This window comes from Ammospiza nelsoni, chromosome 13 (genome assembly GCF_027579445.1).
Source record: "Ammospiza nelsoni isolate bAmmNel1 chromosome 13, bAmmNel1.pri, whole genome shotgun sequence".
NCBI classification, from domain to species: Eukaryota; Metazoa; Chordata; class Aves; order Passeriformes; family Passerellidae; genus Ammospiza; species Ammospiza nelsoni.
In genome coordinates, this window is record NC_080645.1 from 9,652,357 (window position 1) to 9,678,364 (window position 26,008).

Genomic DNA, 26,008 nt, shown 5'->3' on the forward strand with positions numbered 1-26,008 from the left:
TGCATTACACCCTCAGGTGTGTAAGGCAGGTATCACAGGGAAAAGAAGTGCAGGGTAACTAAGGACACAGACAAAGAGCTCTTCTTGTAGGGTAAAATCTTTAAATTCAACACACTTTCTAAGGAGGTCTTATGTTTTCACCCAGGTGGTGCAAGTCTTTTTAGATGAACTGAACAAAGACAAACATTTTGCAGGCTTTCCTCAAAAATCGTCATGATTATCAGACCATGTCATCAAACTGGTGTATCTGAAAGGGTTGTTTTTTCCCCAAGGTAAGGTATGTGAATATCAAGCAATATTCCAGATTGTCTTCATGGAAACATTCTCATTCCAAAATATATGAGTGCAATCTTCCTATTTACTTTAAATCACTTCAGGACACTAGATTAAACAAAATAGAAAACAGACACTCTAGTTCTGGAACAAGGATTATCCTCACATGGAGACAATTAGCACTTATTTCATGTATATGCAGATAGTTATATAGTGCCTTTTTGGGACAAAATGTCTTTGTAAATCATCCACACATGTGAAGAGATTAAAAGAAGACAAAATTATGTTACCTGCAATCAAGAATAGCAAATGGGAATACTGAAAAATTATTTTGATATATCCCTAAAAATATAATTTATATTTCTTAGTCTCACTAAGAGAATACTACACTGAGGATAAAAAAAAACCTGAGGTGTAAAAACACTGACTGAATTTACATTAATAGAATCTCTAGGTTGCTATGTTTTAATGCAGATTTGCCTCTGGAAAAGAACTGCTCCTTTTGATAGCACTGCTGTCACCTGTCATAACCTTACATTCCTGCTCTGGAGTCCCTGTCAGCAGTGCCCGCTGCCCTCTGCCATTGTGCCATTACAGCTGTTTGGGGACACACAGGGAACCAGACCCAAGCAGACATTTGGGCTAAAAAGAGCCTCCTTTTGTGGGGCTCAGCCCCAGCAGCCGTCCCAGCACAAGTGAGGAGAGCGGGCAGTGATGGAGCAGCGGCCACCCAGGGCGATTCTTCCTTGGAAAGGAGCAGTGGCCACATGGGCTGTGCCCTTTGCCTTCCCGTTGGGAAAACAAGGAGTTTTCTGAATAGAAAGTTACATCTTCTTGCATACTCCCTTGCAGCAGAGTGCCATGTGCAGAAGTCTCAGGCCAGTTGCTGTGGTTCTCAGCTGGCTGAGAAATTACCCTGCAAGAAGTGGCCTTTCGATTTTACGCACTTTCAAGTTTGCAGCCTGTGCAGGGCTTAAATGAGAGTGCAGAGCAAGAAGCCCTGGGAGCAGGCTTAGGACTGCAATCCCTACCCTACTGCAAGCATGGGAAAAGCCCCAACATCCCTCTGTCCTTCCTCCCAGCAAGCAGATGGGAACAAGAGCAGGGAGTCCTCCCCTCTGCAAGCCAGAGTGAGACAAGAGAGGGTGCTCTTGGGGTGGGAGTCAGACCAAGCCAAAGCCTCCTCCTGACCCTTCCTCCCTTGCTGTATTCCATCTCCTGTATTTTTTTTTTTTTTTTTGGCTGATCATTTTACTTATGCCCAAAAAGGAGAGCAGAAAACATAGACTAATTACAAAACAAATTAAGTGTCCAGGAGGAATATGCACTCAGGGGAAAAATGATGGGATACTGCTGCACCAGAGGAGAAGCTAACCACTAACCCTTCTGCCTTCTGCCAGCCTTGACCTACCCATCTGCCATAACAGCAACTGCCTAAAAATAATTTAGATGAGTGTGGAGGAAGATGTGATGGCAGAGTATTCAACTCTGGGAAGGTGAAAGATAAGAATCCCTGATTTAAATACATATGAACATATTCTGCACTCCCCCTCCTAAGATTTTATTTAATCTTTGGTAAAATCTGCAAAGCTTTTTCCTACCCCTGTAAATCGGCTTAGCGTGCTTGGCTGAGTACCTGCTGCTACTGCTGGCCATGCAGAGGCAGCCCTGGAAAAGCAAGGTATGTTGCAATTGTTCACACCAGTGCTCTGAGCTTGTTCTTACTTTACAGAAAGTAAAATCAAGATCAGCGTAGGCTGATACCATCCTCACTTCCATAAAATTCAAAAGGCAATGTAATAATAACCTAGGGAGAATGCTGTATTTTTAGGGTGGGATTACAGAACTCGCACTATGAATTTTAATCTCAGAAATCATGTTCTTTTAGGGGTTCAGAGGCCTTTTTTCCTGGGAGTTTTGCACACTTCAGTCATTTAACTTTTTTAATCTTCCTACATTTGGAGAGAGAGAGAAAGATACCTGCCTAAACTTCTAGCATTAAAAAACCCCACAACATTTTTGTCTAACGTTATTACTGACATATTCCAATTGGAAAGCTGTTGCTTTTATTTTAATTTTATTAGAGGAGTGAACAAAGGCTACCCAAGGCACCACAATAAAATTACATTAACTGTAAAATTACATTATTAATTCTTTAATCTCACTTGAGGCCTCAAGCTGTTGCTATGTCCAATTACCCAGCTAACCACCTGTCAGAACTGTAAAGCTAGTTTAACATTACCTCCAGGACAGTTGTGTGCCCTGTGTTCAGTCAGGTCTGCCAGTGAATCGAAGTCCTGCTGACAGTTATCGCAGGTGTAAATTGACTCATCCTCCATGTCTTCATCTTCCTCATTTCTCTCTTCCTGGCTCGTCACACTGTTCCTCTCTTCCAGGGCCCGGCTGTCCTTCGCTTCACTCTCCAGCTCTCCTCCCAGGCCACCTGCCAACAGCAAGAACATCTCTAAGTTTGAAAGGTCTGAAAAATAAGAGCTTTAAGAAGGATGTTGCGCTTATTAAGATACATTTAATTACAGTCACTCTCACATTATTCCCGACACCTTTCATTATATTAATGTGGTTTTTATATCATGTGGTGCAACAATTCTCAACTGTATTCTCTGCTGCTTAGTGCGAATCCTGCAAACACTCTCTCCTAATCTTCTCTGGTGGGTGTATAGCAGGAGCCTCTAACTCTGTCATATAAAGTTGTTAGTGTTTTATCACTTAACCAGATTCTCAAAGCTTTAAAAATTGGCAAGATTAATTACAGCCCGCAAAGAAAAGGCATGTGCTGAATTTTAATTCTCAGTGCTCTCCTCTTCCCACCGCCCCCAAGCCCCAATATTAGTAACAACAAGTGAAAAAGATGCTCTAGCTGAATATCCCAAAGCACACACGTACCCCAGGACATGAGAGGTCTTGCTGAACTAATGAGAGGCACTTGGTTGGGCAGATGAGCCTGACATTGTGCTGACCTAGCTGAGAGCAGATACAGTACATCTGACCTTCAGGTCCCTCCAATATTTTTTATCTTGGTCTGTGGCCAGTGTGGGCTAGCACATGCATCTTTGCCAACCCCCCCCCGGTTTTTATCTGCATTTGTGCACAGGGAGACCGAGCTCTCTGACAACTCCAGAAACTCCCCAGTGTGGGGGGCCGAGCACCACAGGGCTGTGCAGGTGGCAGCTCCACACAGGGGGCAGCTGGCTCTCCACTGGCCATGGCAGGAGGGGGGTGGCAGGACAGCTGCTCACTCCCCCCAGGACAGTGGCACCCTCAGTGGCCTTGGTGAGGGATAAGCTTGCAGCCACATCCTCCCGCCTCCAGGACACCCCCTTAACCACAGTGGACACCCAGATGTGCCTAAAGCCAGTCCATGCAGCACTGCAGACAACCCTTGCTTGGGCTCTCTGGAGAGGCCATGGAGCTGAAAATTCCCTTCTAAGCCCCTGCTGCCCTCTCAGCAGGGAAAGCATCCATTATGGACACTAGCCATGGTGGCCAGGCTTTGGTGACCAGTTGAAACACAGATCTGCCTCTTCTTCACACAGGTTCCCCAACAGAGGTGATACAGCCCCAGGTGCTACACCTGCACTATTTCACTTGCCTCCACAAGAACTCATGCTCTTAATACACCCTGTCAGTATGATGGGAACACTTGGGAAGTCATTCAGAAAGTGAAACAGAACCACAGACTCTGCCAGCAGAAGAGATCCTCACACACTGGCTGACCCCAAAAGCCCAGGAGCTGCTCTCAGCCAGGTAGGAGGGAGATGCCACCCTGATGGTTTGGAATGCATTGGGTTTTAAGCCATTAAGGAAGGACCAGCAAACAGAGGGATGAATTGTTTCTAAAATCAGATCAGCGCCAAAAAGATTAAGGACAACCAATGCTGAGAACATGAAGAAAAGCTGAAATTAAAATTTATTAAAGACAAAACCTGGTTACCACAAGCACTGCAATTCAGACACACATGGCTAGAGCTCTGCTACCACTATCCAGCCAGATCACATTTCATACCATCTTCTGCTCTGCACAGACTAACATAAATCAACTGGTGTAAAACACTCTGCAGCTTTCCATGGAGCACTCGTAACATGACGTGCCCTTTCAATTGCAATGGAAATATCAAAAATCAGAGCCTGCGTTGGTGTGTGCCTCCCTCCTAGCAGTTAACTGATCTGCACATTTTCAGATTCTTTTACTGCTAAATTATACATACCTTTCTACTACAAAATTTCCATTAAGGGCAAGATATAATATTCATCTTACCAAATCAGATATGCTACTTGCACAGCAGTAATGAATTTAAGGATTTAGCTATAAAAAGTATCACTCACTAAGCACTCCATATTGTAAGTCATCATCTATACTATGTTTATTCAATAAAATGCCACTAACTGAACCTCATGCTTTATAGACTCTTCCTTAAATAAAAATGTCGTGTAATGAAAAAAAACCACAATTCTAGTTCTCTTATATTACTACTTCACCAAATACTAAGTCACTTTTAGACCTATGCCAGCTTTGCTTTATTTCACACATAATTTAATGTATATATTCAAATTATCACTTACATTTTGTCATATTTACTTGGCACACCTTTATACAGTATCTCATTCCAGACTACAATCACAAACATTTTAGCTCATTCAATCTTTTTAAAGCCTATGTCCTGCAGACTTGATAGTTAATAAATCAGAATGTCAACTCTCCAGTTTTATGACAGAAACCTACAAAAAGAGCCCAAGCACATAAATGTAACCTAAAGAATTGGCACCTGTGTCCACGCTGCCTGCTGACAAAGGCCTCGGGGAAGCACTTCTGAACTGACTATGCCACAACCTGAAGAAGCAAGGTTTTAGGCAACTTTGGGCAGCTTTAAGGGACCTTCATTAATATTTTCAGCAGAAATTCTGTCTTTTGAGAGTTAACCTAAAGACCAGCTGATCTGCTGAGTACACTGTGACAAATTCATCCTTGGTTTTACTCCAATACTTCGTGACTACACCAGGGATAAAGCTGCTCGACCGAGTCCAACAATAACAAATAATTTAGCACACTGCTTTAGGAAAAGTAAATTGTACAATGTGAGATAAGAAAATAGATTCCCCACTGCAAAGCAAAATTCCAGAAACGTTTTTTAATTCCCTGTTGAATGGGAAATCTGATCCTCTAGGCAACTTCTCAAAAGCGTCGTTGCTTGACAGAGCTGTATGTCAAATAACACAAGACTGAAGCTTGCAGAAATTATTTAGCAAATGCAACACTGCTTTACAATGGGATTTTTTCTGGTTTTGGCAAGTTGAAGGAATTGTACATGTCTGCCACACCTCGGTGTTACTGTCCTTCAAACAAAATGGTCCTCAGATTCCTCTGCTGGGAGCTGCACACTGTGTGCTCGCCTTGCTATTACCAAACAGTGCTGAGAAAAATCTCTGGTGTTTCTTGGGTTTCTGACCTTTGTCTCTGCTCTTCTGAGCACAGGCTGCCAGCAGGGTGTGTGGGGTGCGGGCCACCCTGGGGAGACGCTCGCTCCTTGCCCAGGGGAGCCCAGCAGCCAGGCAGTGATGGGAATGGGTGGTCCAGCCAGCAAGGAAAAGCTTCAAACGCAGCCCAGCTGCTCCCACAATGAGCTCAGTTTCCCTGATGAGGACAGCAGGCCACGAGCATTCCTCGGGAACTGGTTTCTGCAGAGCTCTGCTGTAGCAGTTCACAAATTTAACCTGCAGTTTTCCTGCTGGCAGGAACTGCAGGAGCACCTTGCCTGTGGGTGCAAGCACACTGCCAGAGGGGTTTGGGTCACCACAGGAGGCCAAGGTGCTGCTGGCACCACAAGCAGGGGTGGCTTTGGAGCTGGGGCTGGCTCTGAGGGGACATGTCTGTGCACCACCAAGCAAAGGGGCTTCTTGGTTGCCAGAGCCAACAGGTCTTTGCAGCCTCCAAAAATCTGTAGCCTTGTGGCATCAAGCACAGATAGATACATTTACTGCCACAGCTAATTTTTAAGATTCCATTTTTAAGCCTTGGATTTTAGTGAGCCTAATTCAAACTACAGTAAGCAGTTTCTATCTAGATTGCTTAAACATTTTACAATAACCACAGTTATCAACCTGGAGGAATTTCTGCACCAAACACCACTGTGAGGACAGCACAGCACCACAGGCACACAGCTCACACTGGTGGGGTGTGCTCAGCACAAGGCTGTAGGCAAATGCCAGCAGAAGGGAACTGCAGGCAGTACCAGGATAAATGATCAGGATAAATGATCACTGATCAGTTCCAAAGATGGGGTAACACTTTAGTGTTATGAGTAATTTTTAAGTGATCCTGCCATATCTAATGATGGTTCTAACAATCTTCTTTTATGAGTAAGAGAAGATACCATTTGAGAGGTCAGTCTTAAAAGTATACCTCACTACCCAAAATGTCAGGAAACGGGGTAGGGGGGCTTTTTTGTTTTTCTTCCCCCCCCCCCCCCCTTTTCCCCTGTAGCACAGTGGAAGGTCTGCAGGGCTTTACACAAGAAGAATATTTTACCCTATGACCTAAACAATCTGGCCAACAGTCAGGAATATGTTATTCTAATTGCCACTAAAGTTAATGTTGTTAATGACCCTTAGTTTTTCTATACAAGCCAGTTTATGCTCTAGAAAGTTACTATTTCAAAGGAGACATAAGCAAGAACTGGGAGTGTTCCTGCCTGACCTGGTGGTCCAAGGAATGTGGCAAACTTGGCAAAGCTGAAAAAGTGAATTCCCAAAGGCCCAGTTTGAAAGTTGCAGTCAGTAGAAATGCCTTCTGAGCTGTGTTCAAAACAGCTCTGTTACAGGAACAACGTGCTCCTAAAGCCAAATATTTGAAAACAGATTACATGTACCATGTTCAGCTCAAGAGCAGATTTCCCTTGCTTCAGTCAGCCTGGGACAGACAGCCCTGCCACCAGGCTGGGACAGACAGCCCTGCCACCAGGCTGGGACTGTGCTTAGAGCTCAGCATGGCACAGCCTCAGCCCAGGACCACAGGGACAGCCCAGCCATGAGAGGCACAGCAAAATGCTTTGGGGCTTTGCTTAGTGGGGCAGGACTGAAGGCAGAGCAAGGCCAGAGCCAGACTGGAAAGATGCTGATGCCTACCTACAATTTCCACTGAAACACTTGGAAATGGGTAACACCTTGCAACACACAGGCCAGAAAAACTGAAAAGAAACCAACCTCAGCTTAGTTTTTCATCTGTGGAATCAATTATGGACAGTTTAAAATTTTTATTCTGTCAACACAATACAGGGTAGGCAAGCCTTTCTGTCTTTGTGCCAGTAAATTTTCTGGGGCTTTTCTTTTTTTTTTTTTTTTTTTTTAAGCTTGTGGATTTCTGAAGCTGGGATTTATTTTAAATCTAGGGCTGCTCTTCGGAACATGCTATTTAGTGCAGGGTCATGCCTGGCCTTAAATAGGTCCAATTATGGGGCCTCCATGAAGAAGCAGGCACACACTGAAGCAGTGCTAGATGCACTTTCTATCCCAGAAACTTTGCCACACAGAGCTAAGGCTGCAAAGTGACACTCTGTAAAGCACCACATAAACATCTACACCACATGGACATGCACTGCCCAGGTCTGGCTGCTGGAAGGAAAAATGTAAAATGAAGAGCAGAAAAGAGGCATCTCTTTGCTCCTCACCTTGGTCCCAACAAAAACAAACAAAGGACTGCAGTTATTTCTAGAAGTTTTCCTGAGATGCAGGACAAGTGACAAAAGTACTGAATAAACAAAAGCTAATTGCTGGAGGAGTGATGGGTGCTGGCAAACAACTGACACCTCCTGGGGCTTGGCAGAGCCCTGCAGTGCCCACCCAGGGGCGCAGCCTTCCTGCCCTGCGGCCACAGGGCTACCCCAGCAAGACAAAAGGAAAGGAAATTTCATCCATAATTAGGAAGTGAGAACAAAAGAGACAAATGACTTAAAGGAAAAGCCTAATCTAAACATTCGTTAGTGAATGTTTTGCTCAGTGTCAAATGCCAAATCAGTGTGGGGGAGGTTTCTACTTTTATGTGGTTTGTTACATTTTAGTATTGTCTTTAGCTCTGTAACATAGAAAGAGAGTGCAAAGTTCTCTGTACTTGTGATCAAAGAATGAAAAAGTGCCAAAAAGTCACTAGTGTTTCAGTAATTAAATCACAAACAAACTTAAACAAATCTTCATCGTAGGATGAAGTCTTGCCTTTGCTGGGTAGTCCCATTCTGTGACTCCTCAACATTTCAAAGAATGTCCTTTTTAAACACTTCTATTTTGAACACAGATATGTGTGTGTGCTAGCTCTCAAAGGGCCAGGGCCCTCCTGTGAGCTGCTGTAACCTCTGCAACCATACCCACACAAAGCTGCCAAAAATCTGCTCTGGCCAAGCAAACCAGGTCAGAAAGCGTGGACTGCACCCCAGCCCCAGGACCAGGAATCAAAGGCAGCTCATTCCACACATCAAACCATCACTACGTGCATCAAAGGCAAGCGGGTTTGGTCCTCCATCATGCAGTGCAGCATACCACTTTCACAGGGTGTCAAACCACATGTGGTAAAGAAAAAAGGTGCCTAGCTGATAAACAAAGAGCCAGAAAGGAATAATGCATGGAACACCACAGTATATTCATGCAATGGTAAATCACAGGGGACGACTACACGACAGGGCAAGCGAGCAAAGTGCAGGTACACAATCCTGCTGACACTCAGCTGCCCTGCAATGCTCCTCTCAGGCTGAAGAGATCCACACATCAGATCTTGTCTTCCCTCAACAAGAGGAAAAAACAATCATAATACCAAAAAAATTATTTGGTCCAGCATGTAGTTAATGGTGTTGGCCTCCTAAGACTTACAACTTAATAAAATTGATCTCACGGCAGTACTGTAATGAAGAACAGTAGGATAAGGCTACCCTCGAACCATGAAAATTGCATATTGTTACCTCCCCGTGCCCTCCTAGGGCTGTGGCCGCTGCAGCCCCTGTGAGCTGTCATTTGTCTGCCTCTGACAGCAGCTCCCACCAACAAGCAGCAACAGTGGCTGCAAGAGCTTCTTTTGGAAAGGCAAGGGAAGAGGGAGAGTGTTCAGTGCTGGGTGTCTCTGCATAATAACCCATGGGACAAAGCACAGATTACACCAGTAATACTGTTTTATGTGAAGGGTGTTAAGAATAAAATACACAAAAGTCAGATATTTTAGGAAGCACACATGATAACATTTCATATCAGAGCATTATTACACTCCAGTTCGTATTAAATCATAATAATTTCTAAGTAAATGGAAAGTTCTCAGCATTCTTCAATTTGGCAAAGAAAAACTAATTCAGTAGGGTACAACATCTCCTTCTATATCTGCTGGTACCCACACTCTTGGAGAAAGGGGTTCCAAGCACCCCAGGAATAACTGGTGCCAGCAGCAGCACTGCACCTGCTCCTGCTGGCCCTGCACCACTCACAGAACTGGAGCTGACAGCCCTGCACATCCCACAGCTGCCTCTCAGCAGCCTTCTTTTAGCTTACTCACACCAACACTTCTCAGGGAAAATGTCCATCTTTCTTCAGACAGGATGCAATTTCCTCAAATTAGCAGCAGTTTAAGAAAACCTCAAGTGTCTACCTGGAGTTTAAAGGCATGGAAAGTGGCAGGAACATGAAGCAGAGGACTGGCAGCCCATTGCATTTTCCTTTGCTGTAGCAGTCACAGGTATCACACACATAAACCTCTTGCCCTACAGTGCCTTGCTTCCACCTGAGCCCACCTCCATCTCTACATTGTTATCTCTGCTGTAGAGATACACCATAATCTGGTTAGAGATATGTATGCATGGTGTAAGTGCCCTGTTTGTCCAGTGAAAGTAAGACTCTGCCATCTTTGCCTCCATGCAAATCCAGCCTTGCTGCAGGGCTGTGTGCAGCATCTCCCAGAAGGATGTTTGTTTATCCAGCCAGTCCTGGCTCCAGCCCTCTAGAACAGTGTAACCATGTACACCCAGCATCTGAAACCCACTGGCTTTGCTCAGTCAATGATTCTTACACATCACACTCACACACACAAACTCACCCTACTACCCTGCTTTTCTTGGATCAAGACTTCCATTATATCCTTTAGTCAACATACTAGAGAAACCTTTTAATAAATGCTGTTAATTTTTTTATTGATCAAACTGTGAGCCATTTCATTTTCCATTATAGCAGAAATCTCCTATAGGAGCATTCAGATTGAGTTTCTTTATTCTGTCTCTAGAAGCATGTCACTTTTCATTATTGCTTAAAAATTAGAAAGCAGTTTCTCTGTTCTTTATGGCTTTTTAAAGTTTAGTTACTGAAGGGTTATTAAACTTGGAAAATATACAGACAGGCATAATGTGATGAATAAATTCCTCACTGTCTCTAACCAACTTTAACACTAGCTTTTTTATATTTTTTTAGGTTTATTTTCACTGAAAGACTGCCTGTAATTATTACTCATGTTCTCCCCAAACACTTATGTTACTAAAGTGTGAAATGTCTTCTAACACAAAGACAGTTCTCTGGGAAGTAATTACGAAAATGCATTCAGGGGCAATAATTTTATATTAACTGTCAGCAGCATACATCTTCTGAAAAGGCACTTGTTATGAAGGAATTATTTGTGTGGAATTTGAAGGCACTGAAGGCAAAGGAAAATTGCAGAAACACATTAAACTGAAACTCCAGCTCCCTCATCAAGGGTCAGTTTATGTTTAAATCATTACTTTGAAGGCAACCCCACACCTTCCAGAGAGTCTATTAGAAAGACAATTTCAATTTATGCACAAATTGGACACAGTCTCGAGTTTTTGGAGTGAAACAATTTATATCCCCTTTTTAAGAAAATTTCTGAGCAGCTAATCGAAAGAGATATGTCTGAAAATTATGGACTTCTATTAACCTTTCACTGATGACACTAAAAATACTTGCTACTGATTTATGGGCAGTAACAAAAATAGTGGCCTCAAAACTGACCAAGCACATTAAAAAGATATCTGTGTCTGTAATGGCTGCAAGAAAAGATTTAATAAGTATTTCACAGTAACTTTTAGCCTACAGGCCAATCCTTCAGTCCTTAGGAATAACTCAGTGAAAGGTTTTTAAAAAGTGAAACCCAGCAACAGTGATTAAGCATCATATCATTTTAAAAGTGTTTTTTTTTTTTAAATCAAATAAGGAAATAACATAAAGACCACCAAACAGTAAAATCTCCTCTTAATCATAGCTGCAGGTAATGTTTCAGCCTTTCTAGTGCTTTTACTAAAATGATTTAGATGCTTCTATGCTATGTGACAAATGCACTTACACGCCGAAAAGCGGACAAAGAGCTGAGTTATTATTATTTATTTGCATGCAAGCAGCAGTGGGATTGTACTTTATAGTGTTAACAGCACATAGTGTTTATCAGCTCTTCAGTGTTTGGCAGACAGTTTAACAGGATAAATATGGGATGTAAACACTTTCCCGACACAAAAAGCATTGTAAGTGAATCTTAGGGAAGGCAAGGAAAGGCAGAGAGCGGAGCAGTGCAGAGGGTGCCAAAGTGTTGGGCTGGAGCAGCACCCAGGTGTGGGACACTGACCATGGCCACCCTCAGGGTGCCCTCCCCAGGCCAGGGACACTGTCCCCCCACAGGGCTGTCAGGAGAGCAGCACCTCCTTTTATCCTGGGGCCTCCTCCTTGGAAAGGACAGGCTCACAGCCCTGGAGATCTGCTTTGTGCATCCCTGTGGCATCCAAATCACAAAACGTGTTTGCACCCAAACTGCTCACCAGCCATCTGCACAAGACTCTATCCACTTATTCATGTGTGCCAAGGAACACATTATCTGCCTCTGAAAAAGGATGCTGCTGTCCCCTTCCAGATTCCAAAGGTGCATCTGAACGGGAGTAGCTGCCACCTTCAGTTCAATAATGAGGTTCAAAGCAAACCAGATCTAAAATCCATTTTAGATGCATGCATTTTAGATATAAAGTTCATTCATATGCACAAAGAAATTAGAATGCAGCAAGTATTAACTTCAAAGAGAAGTGCACTTCGTCATAAAAAAGTGCTTTTTTCTTTCACGTACAACTGCTAAATAATATTGACCTGTACTCTAATAAATACATGTGACTTTTCAAAAGAAAAATGGCACTTAAACTTTACTTCAGCATATGAATATTTTAATAAAACTCAACTTATTGTTTTTTAAATATTTGTTGAAGAGAAGTGTTCTGTTTCCAGCAGTTCTATGGAATTCCACTCACAGCTAACATGGGACTTCTTAATCACATTTTAATCCATGGGCATGACAAACCCTTTCCTTTCTTTGAGGAAATGGTGAGAGATTTTCTTTTTTTTCTTTTTTCTTTTTGTGGCTTTTTGGTTATTTGGCACATTTTTACTTCAAGGTAAAGCCAGATATCTGCAAAACTTAAATCTATAGCTCCCTGAACAGACAGAATATTCAGAAGGCTTAATAAAATTCACATGTGGCTTGTTATTGCAGCTGCATATCAAATGCAAAAATAAGGTATTGACTGGTTCTGCTCAAAATAGCAGCTGCTGGAACTCTTTATTAAAATAAACCTGTTGATTTTCAAAGAGAGAAAAATTACAGATGATGTAATTTACCATAAGCAATAAACGCCACTGCATATTTTGATGTCCCTTTGCCTAATTCAAAATGCAGATTCCTTTATTGCTCCTCCATAAGGTCCAGGACTTTGAATTGGCCTTTCTGCAGGAAGTTCTGGTCTTACAGAACTCGTGTCTTCAGTGTACAGCCCTCAATGGATGCACACAGGAGAAAGATTTAAACAGAGCAAGGACTCCATACAAAAATATCCTCTTAGGCCCCTGAATATATTTCCTTTCAAAATGCACTTTTCCCATGCTTGAAATATGGATTTGTTTAAAAGTTTTGCTGAAAAGGAATGTCTTTTAGAAAACAAACTGGTGGGATACTACAGGTAGCATTTATATTCCTCCTTTTATACCTATAAAAACCCCAGAACATTAGGACTGAGAGAGTAAGAGAGCCCTCTGCAAACTGTCAGGGGTGATCAATACAGAGGGAAAAAGGGGAACAAGAGCAAAAAAACATATTGGGGTAGGAAGAAAAATACACAGAGACAAATTAGAGAAAGCAATAATTATTTCACTGACCTTCTCATGGGTCTTGGTTTGCTCAGAACCTGCCTGGATCATTTTCCATTGGGAATGACAAATGTGTGGCTGAAGAAGCACAGAAGGGACCCACTTCTGTGAGAACTGTGCCTGGAAGTCTTCAAAACTGTGACTAAAGACTTGAGAGGCTTCAGTGGGGCTGGTGGAGTTAGCTTGTTAGGTAAAACTCCTGGTTTTATCCAGGGTACAGAGGGTTGAATCTGGACCACACTGAGTTGTGGGGTTTATGGCCTGATCAAATACCCCACATCACCTCTAGAGTTAAAAACTCCTCACTGACTTTCTCTCTACAAATCTGGCTTGCTCTGGGGAAAAAAACGGTATTTCAAATGCACCTGAGGAAAAAGACACATTTTCCCAAACACATGCTTAAGTCTCTCTCTAAGCAGTTATTGCTGGCAGAGGCTCATGCCACTGCTCAAGGGGAGCCTTCCAAGCTGGGCACCGCCAGCACAGAGAGCAGAAACTGGGAAAACAGCACCTTGACACTGCTCCAGCCATGGCTGGGAGGGACACCTGTAGGTAGCCCAAGTGATTTAGGGGGATAATACTCACAAGTGGCAACAGACTGTAGTGAAAACCCATGAAATTGGAAATTAATGAGAGTTAAGCACCTACGTGTCCACATGGCTTCAGAAGGGCAGGGTTTGCAAGCTCTCAGAAACTCTCCTCAGGTCTCCTTGTGCATGTCTGCACAACCAAGCACCAGGCTGGGCACCGTGTCCTGGTGCAGGGGCTCAAACCACAGCAAAAGAATTCAGTTAATGAACGTGAAAAAAAGCAACTGTTACAAGATTCTCATCCAGAAAAGAGATAAGAAAATCACACTGTGCAGCACAGAAAAGGGTTTTAACAGGTGGCCAAGTTATTATAGAACTATTGGATTTTACAGAGACTTCCCTGCCATGTGCCCCTAGGCAGTTCCTGCTGCACAAACACACACTGAACCTGCCCAGCTGATACACCCAGGGGATCTCCACAAGCCAACAAGGGATGACTCAGGAAGTTTCCTGCCCCTTCCTGCTCCTTCTCTCCTCCCTGGGCTTAAAACTAGTGATTTTGGGCCGTGGGCTCAGTTAAATTTCAGTTTGTGTTTAAAACAAGCCCACACACAAAAAATTAATGTACCTCAGATTTCCTTTCTAATTTCTTTCCTTAATACTGAACTCTGAAGTCCTACACGTTTCACTTGACAAAGCCATTAATTCAGTAATTTCACATAATTAAATGGAGCAAAGCAGAGTATTTAAATTGGAGCTAAGTGAAATATACTTCTGTGCAGCTCATGCTGTTAGGATTGTGCTGCATGCTATTCTGCTGCTGCTCATTTATTAATTTAGGATCGGCTGAAACGTGACACTGGGTAATAAGGAATTCACCGGTTTCAACAGTATTAGATTTAAAAAAAAAAATTAAAAATCACAGAGGACAATGTATCAAGCACCAAATGAAATAAGTTAATCCCTTTGAATGAGCCCTCAGCAGAGCACTTCTGCACCCAGCTGAAACTGGCACCCAGGTTTGCACTTTCCCTGTGATAACTAATTTCTGAATAGAAATCTCCTTTTTTATCCCTGGAATAAGCAGTGAGCTGCACTCATCCTCCAATGTGGCGAAACTTTTAGCAGTGATAACAACTTTTCCCCTGATAGCTTCCTGCATTTTTCTTCTAGCCCTATGTGGTAAAGAAAGTGTGAAAAGACATTTAAAAGACTTAGGCTAAAATGACTTTACAGTTGGGTGTCCCTCAGCCCCTCCTCTCATTCAGCAGGTCCCAAGTGTCAGACAGCAGTCTGTACACAGCTCCAGCAGCTGGAAGAGCCCTTGGATCTACCATGACAATGATGGATGGCAAAAAAGAATAAGAACACATAAAACCTGAAGTTCATAATTTTTGCTCACAAATGAGTAATAAAGGTGAAGAAATTAAGACGGCCAATAATCCAAATAGTGGAAATACTTTCAGTAATTAACAAAGTCTCTCCAGAATATAGTGGTGTTGTTTTGATTTTTTTTTTTCCATCAGTGCTTTCTGCTTTTCAAATTTCTCATGAATTACCTTAATTGGACTCTTCCAGGTAGGCTGGAAGTTCCTCCACTTCTTGCTGGCCTCGAAGGAACCTGTGAGAGGGGCAGCTCTGGCCTGCTCATGACAGCCCTCACCAGATCCTGCTCATAATGAGCCGCTCCCACTAATGAACAAGGGGGGGCTAGGGGGAGATATTGTTGCTGTTGTAATTAAGCTTGTGAAGAGTTTATTTGGAGAGAAATTAGATTTATTTACATGCTGCTTTGTTGCTGATGAAGCACCAGCTATCTGGGAGAACTTCTAATTAACCCTAATTTAGTTGATGCGCTCTTTAGCAGCCCCATTCCCTGTGTACTTTGCCAAGGTAAAAAGTAGTAACAATAACTAAGTTATCCTTTTTTAAAAGGCACTTTTTTTGGAAGAACCTACTCCCAACTTTTTTCTTTACATTATGGAATTTGTGTTTTGGTTGCTGACTGGCAGGAAGATGCACAGTTGACAACTTTATGTTACTCCATAGCTTTTTCAGCAGCCTGTGGTGGGTGCAGAAAAGGGGGTAAGGGGTTTGCTTTGGACCCTTGCACTGCTCTTACAGCCATCACAGCCAGGAGTCTGTTTTTAACTCTTCCACTCCCTACATCCTTGCCAGCTATGCTGTCTGGCTGCAGAGTTCATTAACCAGATATGGTTTTAAATTATTTCATTACAGAATCAAGCTAAAAATCACTTAACTCTAAGCATGTCTTTTATTTAATAGTTCACTGTCAGCTCTGCTGCTCTTCCAGTGGCCATGGTGTAGTTTTTCTGTGTTGTTTGCAACTCAGAAAAACATTTAAAATACAACTGGCTTACAACCTCTTTTAAATAAAAACCCTAAAAAGTCATCCTCTTTTTGGAGGAAGAACCAATTCTTACTTAATTTCACACATGCAACACCATGAACACTAAGCACCACTTTTTGCAATTAAGGGCAAAAAATGAAAGGTAATTTAATTCTGTTATACAGAAGCATCTATGCTTTTTCATCACAACACAAACCCTGAGATTCAAAGAGCATTTGCAGAAGTGATATCCCTCATGTCTTCATCACCACAGCTGTTTGCACATACAGTATATAAAACAAAACGACAAAATATTTTTTTAAAAGTGTATTTTGCAAACATCTTGTCTGGAAATTGTTTTACCCATCTGAGTATTACAAACTCGTGCAAGATTTCTACCTGAAATTCACCTTAATCAGAAAAAGTACATTTTTGTTGCACAACCCTTCTTTCATAAGATTGTAGACCAAATGATGCTCTCAGTTATACTTTGCTAGCCCTGTTGAGTTTCTTTATGCTTCTTGGACGTTACTGTGGAAATTTGGCAATAAATGTATTTTGTTTAATATGAACAAGGAAGAGAAGCCAAATGCTTTTTACACAGAACATTTCTCATTCATTTAGCAGAATAAATGGTCTTCTGGACTTCTGTGCTAATTGCAGAGAGTCTAATATAAACTGCTATCAAGGTTTAAGCCCACTTTTTCTCAGTTTTAATAATGGACACACATTCTGTAGAAAGTAATGAGAGTATCAGGAACAACCATTTCGCAGCAAATATTTGATTAAATAAACCATGAAAAATGGAAATCTTCCCTTTTGTCACTGAAAGAAGAAGGATAGACTATAATTATCTGTCCTTACTATGGTCAAAATTATGTAGAGGAAGACTTCAATTCAAAACATTGCCTTATAGACTTTTAGGCAAGCTTCAGAGTCAGGAAAAGGCACTGCTATTTTTGTTGTTACAATTGCATCTCCTTGATGTGTCAGCAGGAATGGCCTGACATAGCCCTTCTTGGTGGAATGCTATTCAAGTCCAAGTTACACATTTCTTTTAACAAAAACCATAAGTGAAATCAAGATGGAACTAATCAGTCTGTCAAAATGATACATTTACAAACCACAAAAACATCTTATTTGAATAAGAAAGAAATAGTTCTCTGATTTGCTTTCTGTGAATGGAAACAACCACTATCTCCATTTGTATTTACTTATCTGACAAAATCAGGGCACAGGAATTTAGTTCTAAGTCACCTATAGCCCGTATCCAAGCTAAATAATACCAATAAGCACAAGTCTACACCATGCCCAGCTCAAGGGGTACAAAAAGGGGAAAACCATCACTCCTCCTCTCAAGGAGGACACAATGGATTAAAATAAAATATACACAGAGCAACAAATCTAAATTTCAAACCCTTCTCAGAGGACGTTTTCTACCAAGGTGCTTCAGCTGGCCCCAGCTCACTGTGCACACAGAGGGACAGGACCAGCAAGTTCCTTCCTACTCTCTCAAACTGAAAATTCTCTGTCTTTAGTTCAAGAAACACTCAGAACCTTAAAACACATACACACACTACATGGAGATATCACCATGTCAGTGGTTTTCTTCATCCAAGCAAAACCTTCCAACTATTAGGGAAGACATTTGCCTACAGGGTCCCTCCATTTTATGCTGGCAAATAACTTCCTTCAGAAACGCTGCAGCTTGCAGTACCAAGGTGCTTGGAGGGGAAACTGGGATGATGTGACACATGCAATCCCATCATTCTACACAAGAAAAAAAGCACTGTTAAACATTTGAGTTCTCCTTTTGGAGCTTTGATTAGTTTACTAAAAAAGTGTAACAGTGGGCTCACTAACTAAAACACTCAAGTTTAAGTAAAAAGCATGTTTTCTTTAGTCATAATGATGCAATAATATTTCACAGCTCATAAAAGCACCTTTTGTGTTTGAAACACATCAGCAACACTTGCATATCAATTTATTTGCAAAACATAAACTTCCCCTGCTGCAGGAGCCTGAAACATGAGAGTACAGAGTGGTGGTTCTCCTCCTTTTCTGAGGAGAAATAAGCCTTTACCCAAACATTACACCTACAAATTTCAACACAGCAGCAAAGACAGTGAATTTTCTATATCTAGATGATTACATCACTAACATATATTGAACAGATTCACTGCAAATGCATCAAAGCTTTCAACAAGACTGGTTATTTTCAGCTAAATTACCAGGCTGATGTTTAAATACCAGTAAGCTGAAGGAGTCCTTGTTTATTGTTGCAAACTACCAACATATCCTCAAGGAAAGACCAAGCTAAACCATGTACCTCTAAATCCACACTGTTCAGCAGCATTCAGAGTAAGCTCGTTCTGACTCACATGTTTACATTTTTACTGCTAATTGATTTCCCCTTCTGAAGGAGTTGCCTTGAACAGGAGACATCCCTTCTTTCTCCCCTTAGCCCCCCTGCTCCAGCTTCATTACAACCCTGAGCTGTTGCCAAAATGAGATATTGCCTCATTTTTGGTACCATGCCCTTGAAGGCATCTTATTAGAAAAGACCATTTCTTAATTAACATTTTTGATCTTTAATCTATTACACATCCCTTTAATCCCATACGGAGGGGCTTTTGGCCCACTTCCGCGCCGTGGCAGTGGGAGGCAATAGACTTGGCAATTTGTGCTGAGGGCTCTCTCCCAGCTGGGCTCCAGCACGGCCGGCTGCAGGGCTGCCTGTGCTCTCACTGGTCAGCAGCAGACATTTGCAGTTATTATTTTATTGCCTTTTTTTTTTTAATATAGACTTCAGAGAGCCACCGCGCAGTATTAAAGCCAACAGGCAGAATGGCAGGCTTGTCGATGAGATCAGACTTCAGCAAGTGGCTGTCAAACTCTTAGAATAACCAGCAAAACTCTTAAGTGGGAGATTTAGTGGATCACCAACACGTGAAGTGTTAAAGAAAAGTACAATGTTAAGTCCCTTACATCATTTTACTTGCAAATAATTACAGCAATTACAATGTGCTAACTGGCAATTAACATTACAGGCTTCACAACTCACCAGAATTTTTTAAAACACGCTGTGGCCCTATGCAAATTGTCTCTTTGGTACTTCTGATTTGGTGGCTGTATGAGCTAATGGCTACACATTAGCTCAGCAGATCTCGGAACAGAATTGCCCACGTGCCAGATAATTTAATTAGAGGCTTGATCTTGTCAGAGCTTTATGCAACACAGACTGCTTCCAAGCAAAGTGTGTGGGTTTTTTCCTTTCTCTTTAGTGTTTTGTGACTGTCTAATAATTTCTACTAGCGAACACCAAAGCCATCCAAGGGAGAAAGGAAACATGAGTATGGTACACACCAGCAGGCAGCACTCCAGTCCCAAGAGTGAGGAATTCAAAAATGTGTGGAGCAAGACACATTGAGCACCTCTTCCACACACACCCCAGTCTACAGCCAGGTCTCTGCACACATCTGTTAAATCTTCATTGTGCTGTTACTCAGCCCCAAAGAAGACAAAGGTCACTTGTCTCCAAGTGAGAGCTATAGGGTATCTCAAATCTCATTATAAATGGTCCCATTTAAGTGTTTTCTCATTTGAATTTATACACAACAAATACAAGGTTATGAGATGACCTTGGTTTATTTTGACAGTGACATCATAATTCCTTGTAGTGAAACTGGAAAAAGGCTACTTTATACACTAAATGACAGAAATGCAAACATATCTCCTATTATGGACTTAATTTTTGTTTGCTACACATTTTTGTACTACAGTAACAATACTTGGACTCTTGGTCCATGATAAGCTAAACAGCTTAAGACAATATAACCAAAAATAGCAAAGTAAAGTCTACACAACTTTTACAACTCAGGTCAATGTTGAGCAAGACCCACTAGAGGTCCCTTCCAACCCAAATTATTCTAGTTTCCTGTACCGAACAAGCAAAGAATTTTTGGGCAAAGCATCATAAATTTCACACATTTCTTCATTGCAGAGCTTCATATCAATGTTCTTACTCAGCGCAGAACGCAAAGCAGTGCAGCTTGTTCATTCCATTTATTTTTCTTCTTTTACAACCTTGTTTATAAAACCCCATTCTCATGACTGCCATGGTTTGTTTTTTTCTTAAGAAGAATGATTACTGGGGATCCACCACTGTGGCATTACATTTTATTGATTTTTCTTGTTTAAGCAACAGACCAACATAATATATTCTACTATTCTTGTTCTACATTTATTCGGGCTGGGAGCTTTGAGCTACCAGTTACAACTGCAAAGTATAAACCAGTCAAACGAGAACAAGTTTCTGTGAAAACCAAAGAAATTGTTCACCAGGAGACTTTTGTTCAACTCTCCAGCTGTCTGCTTTCACAAAGGTAAAACTCACTGCAATCACTACGGCAGCATGGTTTCAGCTTCCCCCACCCCTACCAACCAGACAAGGCAGATTTGGAAAAGCAAAGCCACTGACCTGCAGAAATGACTCAAAGCAGGATGGGCTGGCAAGTGCCCATCAGTTCCAAAGCCAGAGGCCTTTGGGGAAGGTCAACCTGCGGCATTGTGCATGCTGAATAATGCAAAGTGTGAATATGTGGCACAAGGAACACTTCCTCCTAGGCTGGGAGACTGAATTAGCATTTGCAAGTGCTTTGAGATCCTACATTAAAATATTTACTGAAATAAGCTCTAGAAAGCACAATTTGCCTGACCATTCTGTCTGCTCAAATCTGCAGATTAGCAAATCCAGAATGCAGCAGAATTGGATTAATTAGAGATGAGAAGGATTTATCTGCTGATATAAGACCATTCCTATATTGTATTTTAAAATGCTTTGTCCAGTCTAGTTTGCAAATTACCAAAGTAAAGGAAGATGATACCAGGCGATAAGATCCCACTACCTGGAAATGTTTCCTGATATTCAGCTTTCCTAACATTTCCTTTGCTTTAACTTAGCCCATTACTCCTAGCTGTGCCCCTGAAATTTCATAAACAACAGATATAGCTTCTACTTAAAAACAAAAAATATGCTTATCTAATCACAGCCCTTCACTTGGGCAGCAAGGGAGAACAAAGTGGCACCACTAAAAGAAACACAGGAATGTAAGAAGATAGGAAGGTGCTGTGCCTTCCTCTTCTCAGCACTCACTCCAGCTCAATGGCAGATCCTTCACTGGGATTTTCATGTCTGGGGGAGACCAAGCAAGCCAAGGAGAGCCAGGAAGGCTGCTCCTGATGGGCCACCCACGAAAGGGATTGGCTTCCTTCAGTCTGTGCTAGGAAATGAAAGAGTGTTACAATCTCTCAGCAGGTAAAGTACCAACAGGCACAACTTTAGATAAAAAGCACATTTATCACAGGGAGAAAAACGCTGGCAAGACAGGAATGCAGCCCTGGGGAGGTTGGCCCCTGCCTACCTCAGAACATCACTATGCAGCCATCCATGCTGGTGGCATGCTTGTGCCCCTGGCAGGATGTTGCTGCCAGAAGACCCTACAGGAACGTCCCCAAACCCACGGCAGCCCCACACCAGCCCATACAAGAGCCCACACCAAGCTCACAAGAATTCTGTTGAGGTTATCCTAATGACCCCAGAGGTATTCCTAGACTTGACTGAAACCTTGCTGCCCATTACCAGTACTGATGCACTGCTGGCATCCCAGTGCACACCAGTCCTTGGGGCCTTGTCCACAAGGCCAGGTGGGGCTGTGACTCTGTAGCCTGTAGCAATTAGGAGGGCTGGCTTTAGGCACTAATGACATGCTGCAATTCACTACACTTACTCAGCTTCCTTTAAGCAGAGCAGCTTTCCTGTGTACATTTTCTTTAAGAAGCCTGGGAGATGGTGGGTGATGGGGTAGGGGAGAACTTGACAGCTCACTTTGAAATGAGCTTTTCTTTCCTTGCCTCTTGTACCATGGAAATTAATTCTCCTCCTCTGTGCTATCGCTATAATTTTCCCAATTAACATTTTTAATAGTAAGTATTTTCTAGGAAACGCCGTAATACACAGGTGTGTGCAGCTAATTTAAATACTGACACCCATGCTGTGTTCACATGTGAAGATCTCTCCTCCTTGCCGGAGATCCCCTCCCCAAACAAGAGGGAACACCTACAGCGCCGCTCCACCGGGGGACCTTGGAGCTTGGCGGGGCGGCTGCTTCCACACCAGTGCACGTGTCAGGGCTGCTCTGCACGCACCAACAAATCCCATTTTGGTACTGCTCCTTCCCTGGAGGTGCTACAGCTGCAGGATGTCCCTGGACTTCAGGGACCCCAGGAACCGCCCTGTCACTCCAGCCAAGAGCTCCCTCCTGCAGCCCCACATGCACTGCCCAGCAGTGCTGGGAGCAGAGCCTTGCTTGCAGGAAGCCCTCATGCCTGCAGATACAGAGCTGTGCCCTGACTCCCACAAACACAGGAATCTGGGAAGGGTTTAGAATTACTTGCTTTGTTTCTATTTGTATTATCCAGCTACAAAAATCTTACATCTGTCTAGGATGTTCATCTACCATGTTAGCTGAGTATCAAGTACTTAGTATTACTTCATATTCCATTTGATAAAACACTATCAAAAGCACTTTCTTTAAATAAATATTTATAAATTAGTATTCATCTGTAAAATAGTAATGCTAAAAGGAAATGAGAATTATTTTATTTTCTCTTCTAAAACAACATTTTATAATGTGACATCATAAAACCCTACACATTACCAAGGAAAAAAAAAATCTCAACTTATTATAAGTGGGGAATGCAGTAACCTGAACTGCAAACATTCCAAGCTTTATTTCTTGTTTGCATTTTTCTGGGTTCTCGGTACTTCCAGAGCAGATGTTTAAAATTTTAAGACCCTCAGACTATATGACTGGGCTGCATCCCACAGGTCAATGCAGGGACAAGGATGCCATTTTTTAAACCAACACAAGAAAGCCAACCAGCTGAGATTTCTCAGTATACTGAAAAATACTCAACTAAAAAAGTTACCAAAGTCTACCACAGTCTGCTAAATTCAAATATTTATTTCTTTGTAAATCCTTACCCAGTGTAATCAGAATCTTATACGGATTTACTAATGAAATCAGCTTCTAGAAGATATCCAAGCTTGTGAAGGCATTCAGGAGAGGTAATTTTAGGGTACTCACAAAATAACAGGTTTCTGATGCCCTCTGAATTGCAACTGACCTTTCCAGTGCCCTGCAGCAGAGATCCCAGAATTTCATGTTGTGTTTTTCTGCATTTTGCAATTAAAAGTTAAATTAAACCAAATCCAATGCATGTAGGAATAGAGAAAAGGAATTTGGTGTCTGTGGAGTCTGCCTCACCCAAACTCCCTGAATGCTCCTGGCACAGCCCATGCCCAGCTCTGGATATGGGACACCACAGGGGACAGGGGCCTGGCAGGCTGCTGCTCTTGGTCTTGGGCAGCAAGAGAGGCCCATGCAAAGCCAGAGTGCTGGAGGAAAGCTGAGGGGACAAGCAGCTGTGTAGACAAAACAGGCCTACCCAAGGGGAAAGGTGAGGCAGGAGAATACATTTTCTGTTACTTATCTCAATAAACGGAAAATGGGGAAAGTTAAGACAAGAATACTTGCAGCAGTGAGTCTCTGCTTCATGAGACCCCAGCTTTCCCAAGAAGCCAAAATTAAACCCAACTCTACAGAACAGAGGAGAACAGAAACCCTCAACACTGGGAACAGACAATGCAGCGCCAGGATCAGAAGACTGAAAGAGGAGGAGAACAGAAGGAACAGCCAGGAGGGAACAGGCAATGCAGGCCCCTAGCAGCAGAGACAGCATTAAAAACACCCCAGCATGGGCACTGGTAGCCCTGCAGAAAAAGAAAGTCTCCAAATTGTGTCAAGATGTTGCTCCTCTAGAGATACCAAGTGCAAATTTTGATTTACATAGCTGGGAGATGCCATGCAAAGCATAAGAGAGGAAAATGAGTGACCACAGGATGGTTTTCCTTTATTTTGTGGTTCATTTCTGAAAAGCTGCTGCTTCCCCTTTTCTTTCCCCTGAAAGAAGAGAAACTTTAAAAGAAATTACAGAATGCAATTAAAAATCTAAAACGGTGTACTGCATAAAAAAAGCACGGGGGAGAAATCTTAACAGAAAAACATCAAATATCTGTGTCCTAAAATATTGTGTTTTGGTTTTTTCCCCATGCTGTGCTGTGTTAACATGTCCCTCACACGTGTGCCCAGCTGCTGCTGCGAGTTCGGTGGCAGGGACAGGAAATTTGGAGCTAATGGGGAAAGCAGGGAAAACCAACCTGTAATTTATTTTTATGATTTCTGGAATGTTATAATTGAATTACACTAATGTTATGCGCTAATGGATGGTTGGGCACTGAGAGGCCTTTCCTGTTGCAAACGTTGCAAAGAACCCCCACGCTCTGCAAACACTCGTGCACAGAGACATACCCAGGGCCATTTGCCCCCAGCACTCAGGACATGGTCCACTGTTCCCTATTTCCAAAACTCTTTCTTGATCAGTACTGTAACATGTAGCTGCAGAAAAAAACAAGATACCTTCAACTACCTCAAAAGCAGACACAAAAAAAATTAGGCTTTTAGGTCTGCAGGCTCCTGAGGAGAAGACAGAATCTGCTCTGTTTGCCCCAGACAATTCAGCCAAGATTCCCTGGGGCCTCACAGTCAGGCTAATGAGAAACTCCCCAGCAACTCCCATATAAAATGCTTTCATAGGTCTTTAAAATGCCTTAAATTCTCTATATATTTAGTAAGACTTTTTACTTCTTTAAAAATGTCCCTTGTTGCTCCTCAAGATAATACCCTGGTGATGTATTACAACAGAAATGCAGCATTGTCTGACCAGACCTTTGTTTTGTGAGTATTGAACCTTATTTTTGTCTTGGCCTCGAAGAAGCCAGAACCCCTTTCGCAGAGCAGAGGTGGGCACTTGCCTGGCCCTCAGCAGCCCTGCCCAGTCCAAACCCAGTGACACTTTTGGAGAAGGACAGACAGGCTGCAAGGGCTGCACGTGTGTTAACAGTGGTGGGGGGGAAAGCAGGGGGAAGAAGTAGTCAGCTACTCTGTTCCTCTGGAACAGAAAACATCTCTGCTTCTTGGGCAGCAAAACATGCCAGACCAGCTACTCAAAAACAAACTAAATCCTTGGATTAAGGGAGGAAAGGAAAAGGGTTTTTTTCTTCTTTTACATTAAGGAAAAGATGTTTACAAAACCTGAAGAGGAAGGAAATTTGCTATATGCCCATTGTTAAACAGTACTGGTGGACACTCAGATTACTCACCCTGGTGCAAGGGCAGCCTCTGCCCTATGTTGTTTTGATTCTCTAGGTTACTATGCACAGCCTTTAAGTTGTTGTTATTAAAAAAAATAATAATTTAAGCTATTTCTAGCTGTATTTGAAGTACTGGAATAAATTCCTCAGTGCAACTACAGCATGGGCTGAAATCTTGCAAAGCATTTTGCCTTGGCAGATTTTACCAGGAACGAGCAGTTGTGCCAGAGCAGGCAGGAACTTGTGAACAGACTCTGCCAGAGGAAAAAGGATGGTCCTGTACCAAGCCAGCACCAAACAGACCCATCTGAACACAGGATTTCTTTTGTCATGGTGTTCACAGCCAAGTTTCCATGGGCTGCACTCAGCAGCTCCCATGAGCAGCCCTTGCCCAGTGCCGTGGCATGGTCAGGG

General features: G+C 42.5%; 1 protein-coding gene across 2 annotated transcripts in view; it reads right to left on the reverse strand.

Annotated features, from left to right (window-relative positions):
* Positions 1-26,008, reverse strand: part of ZNF423 (zinc finger protein 423) — a 225,754-nt gene that overhangs the window by 157,167 nt on the left and 42,579 nt on the right. For both annotated transcript variants that reach the window (XM_059481589.1, XM_059481590.1), the window contains exon 3: positions 2,516-2,716. In XM_059481589.1, the coding sequence (XP_059337572.1) occupies positions 2,516-2,716 (201 nt within the window). The remainder of the gene's footprint in view (positions 1-2,515; positions 2,717-26,008) is intronic.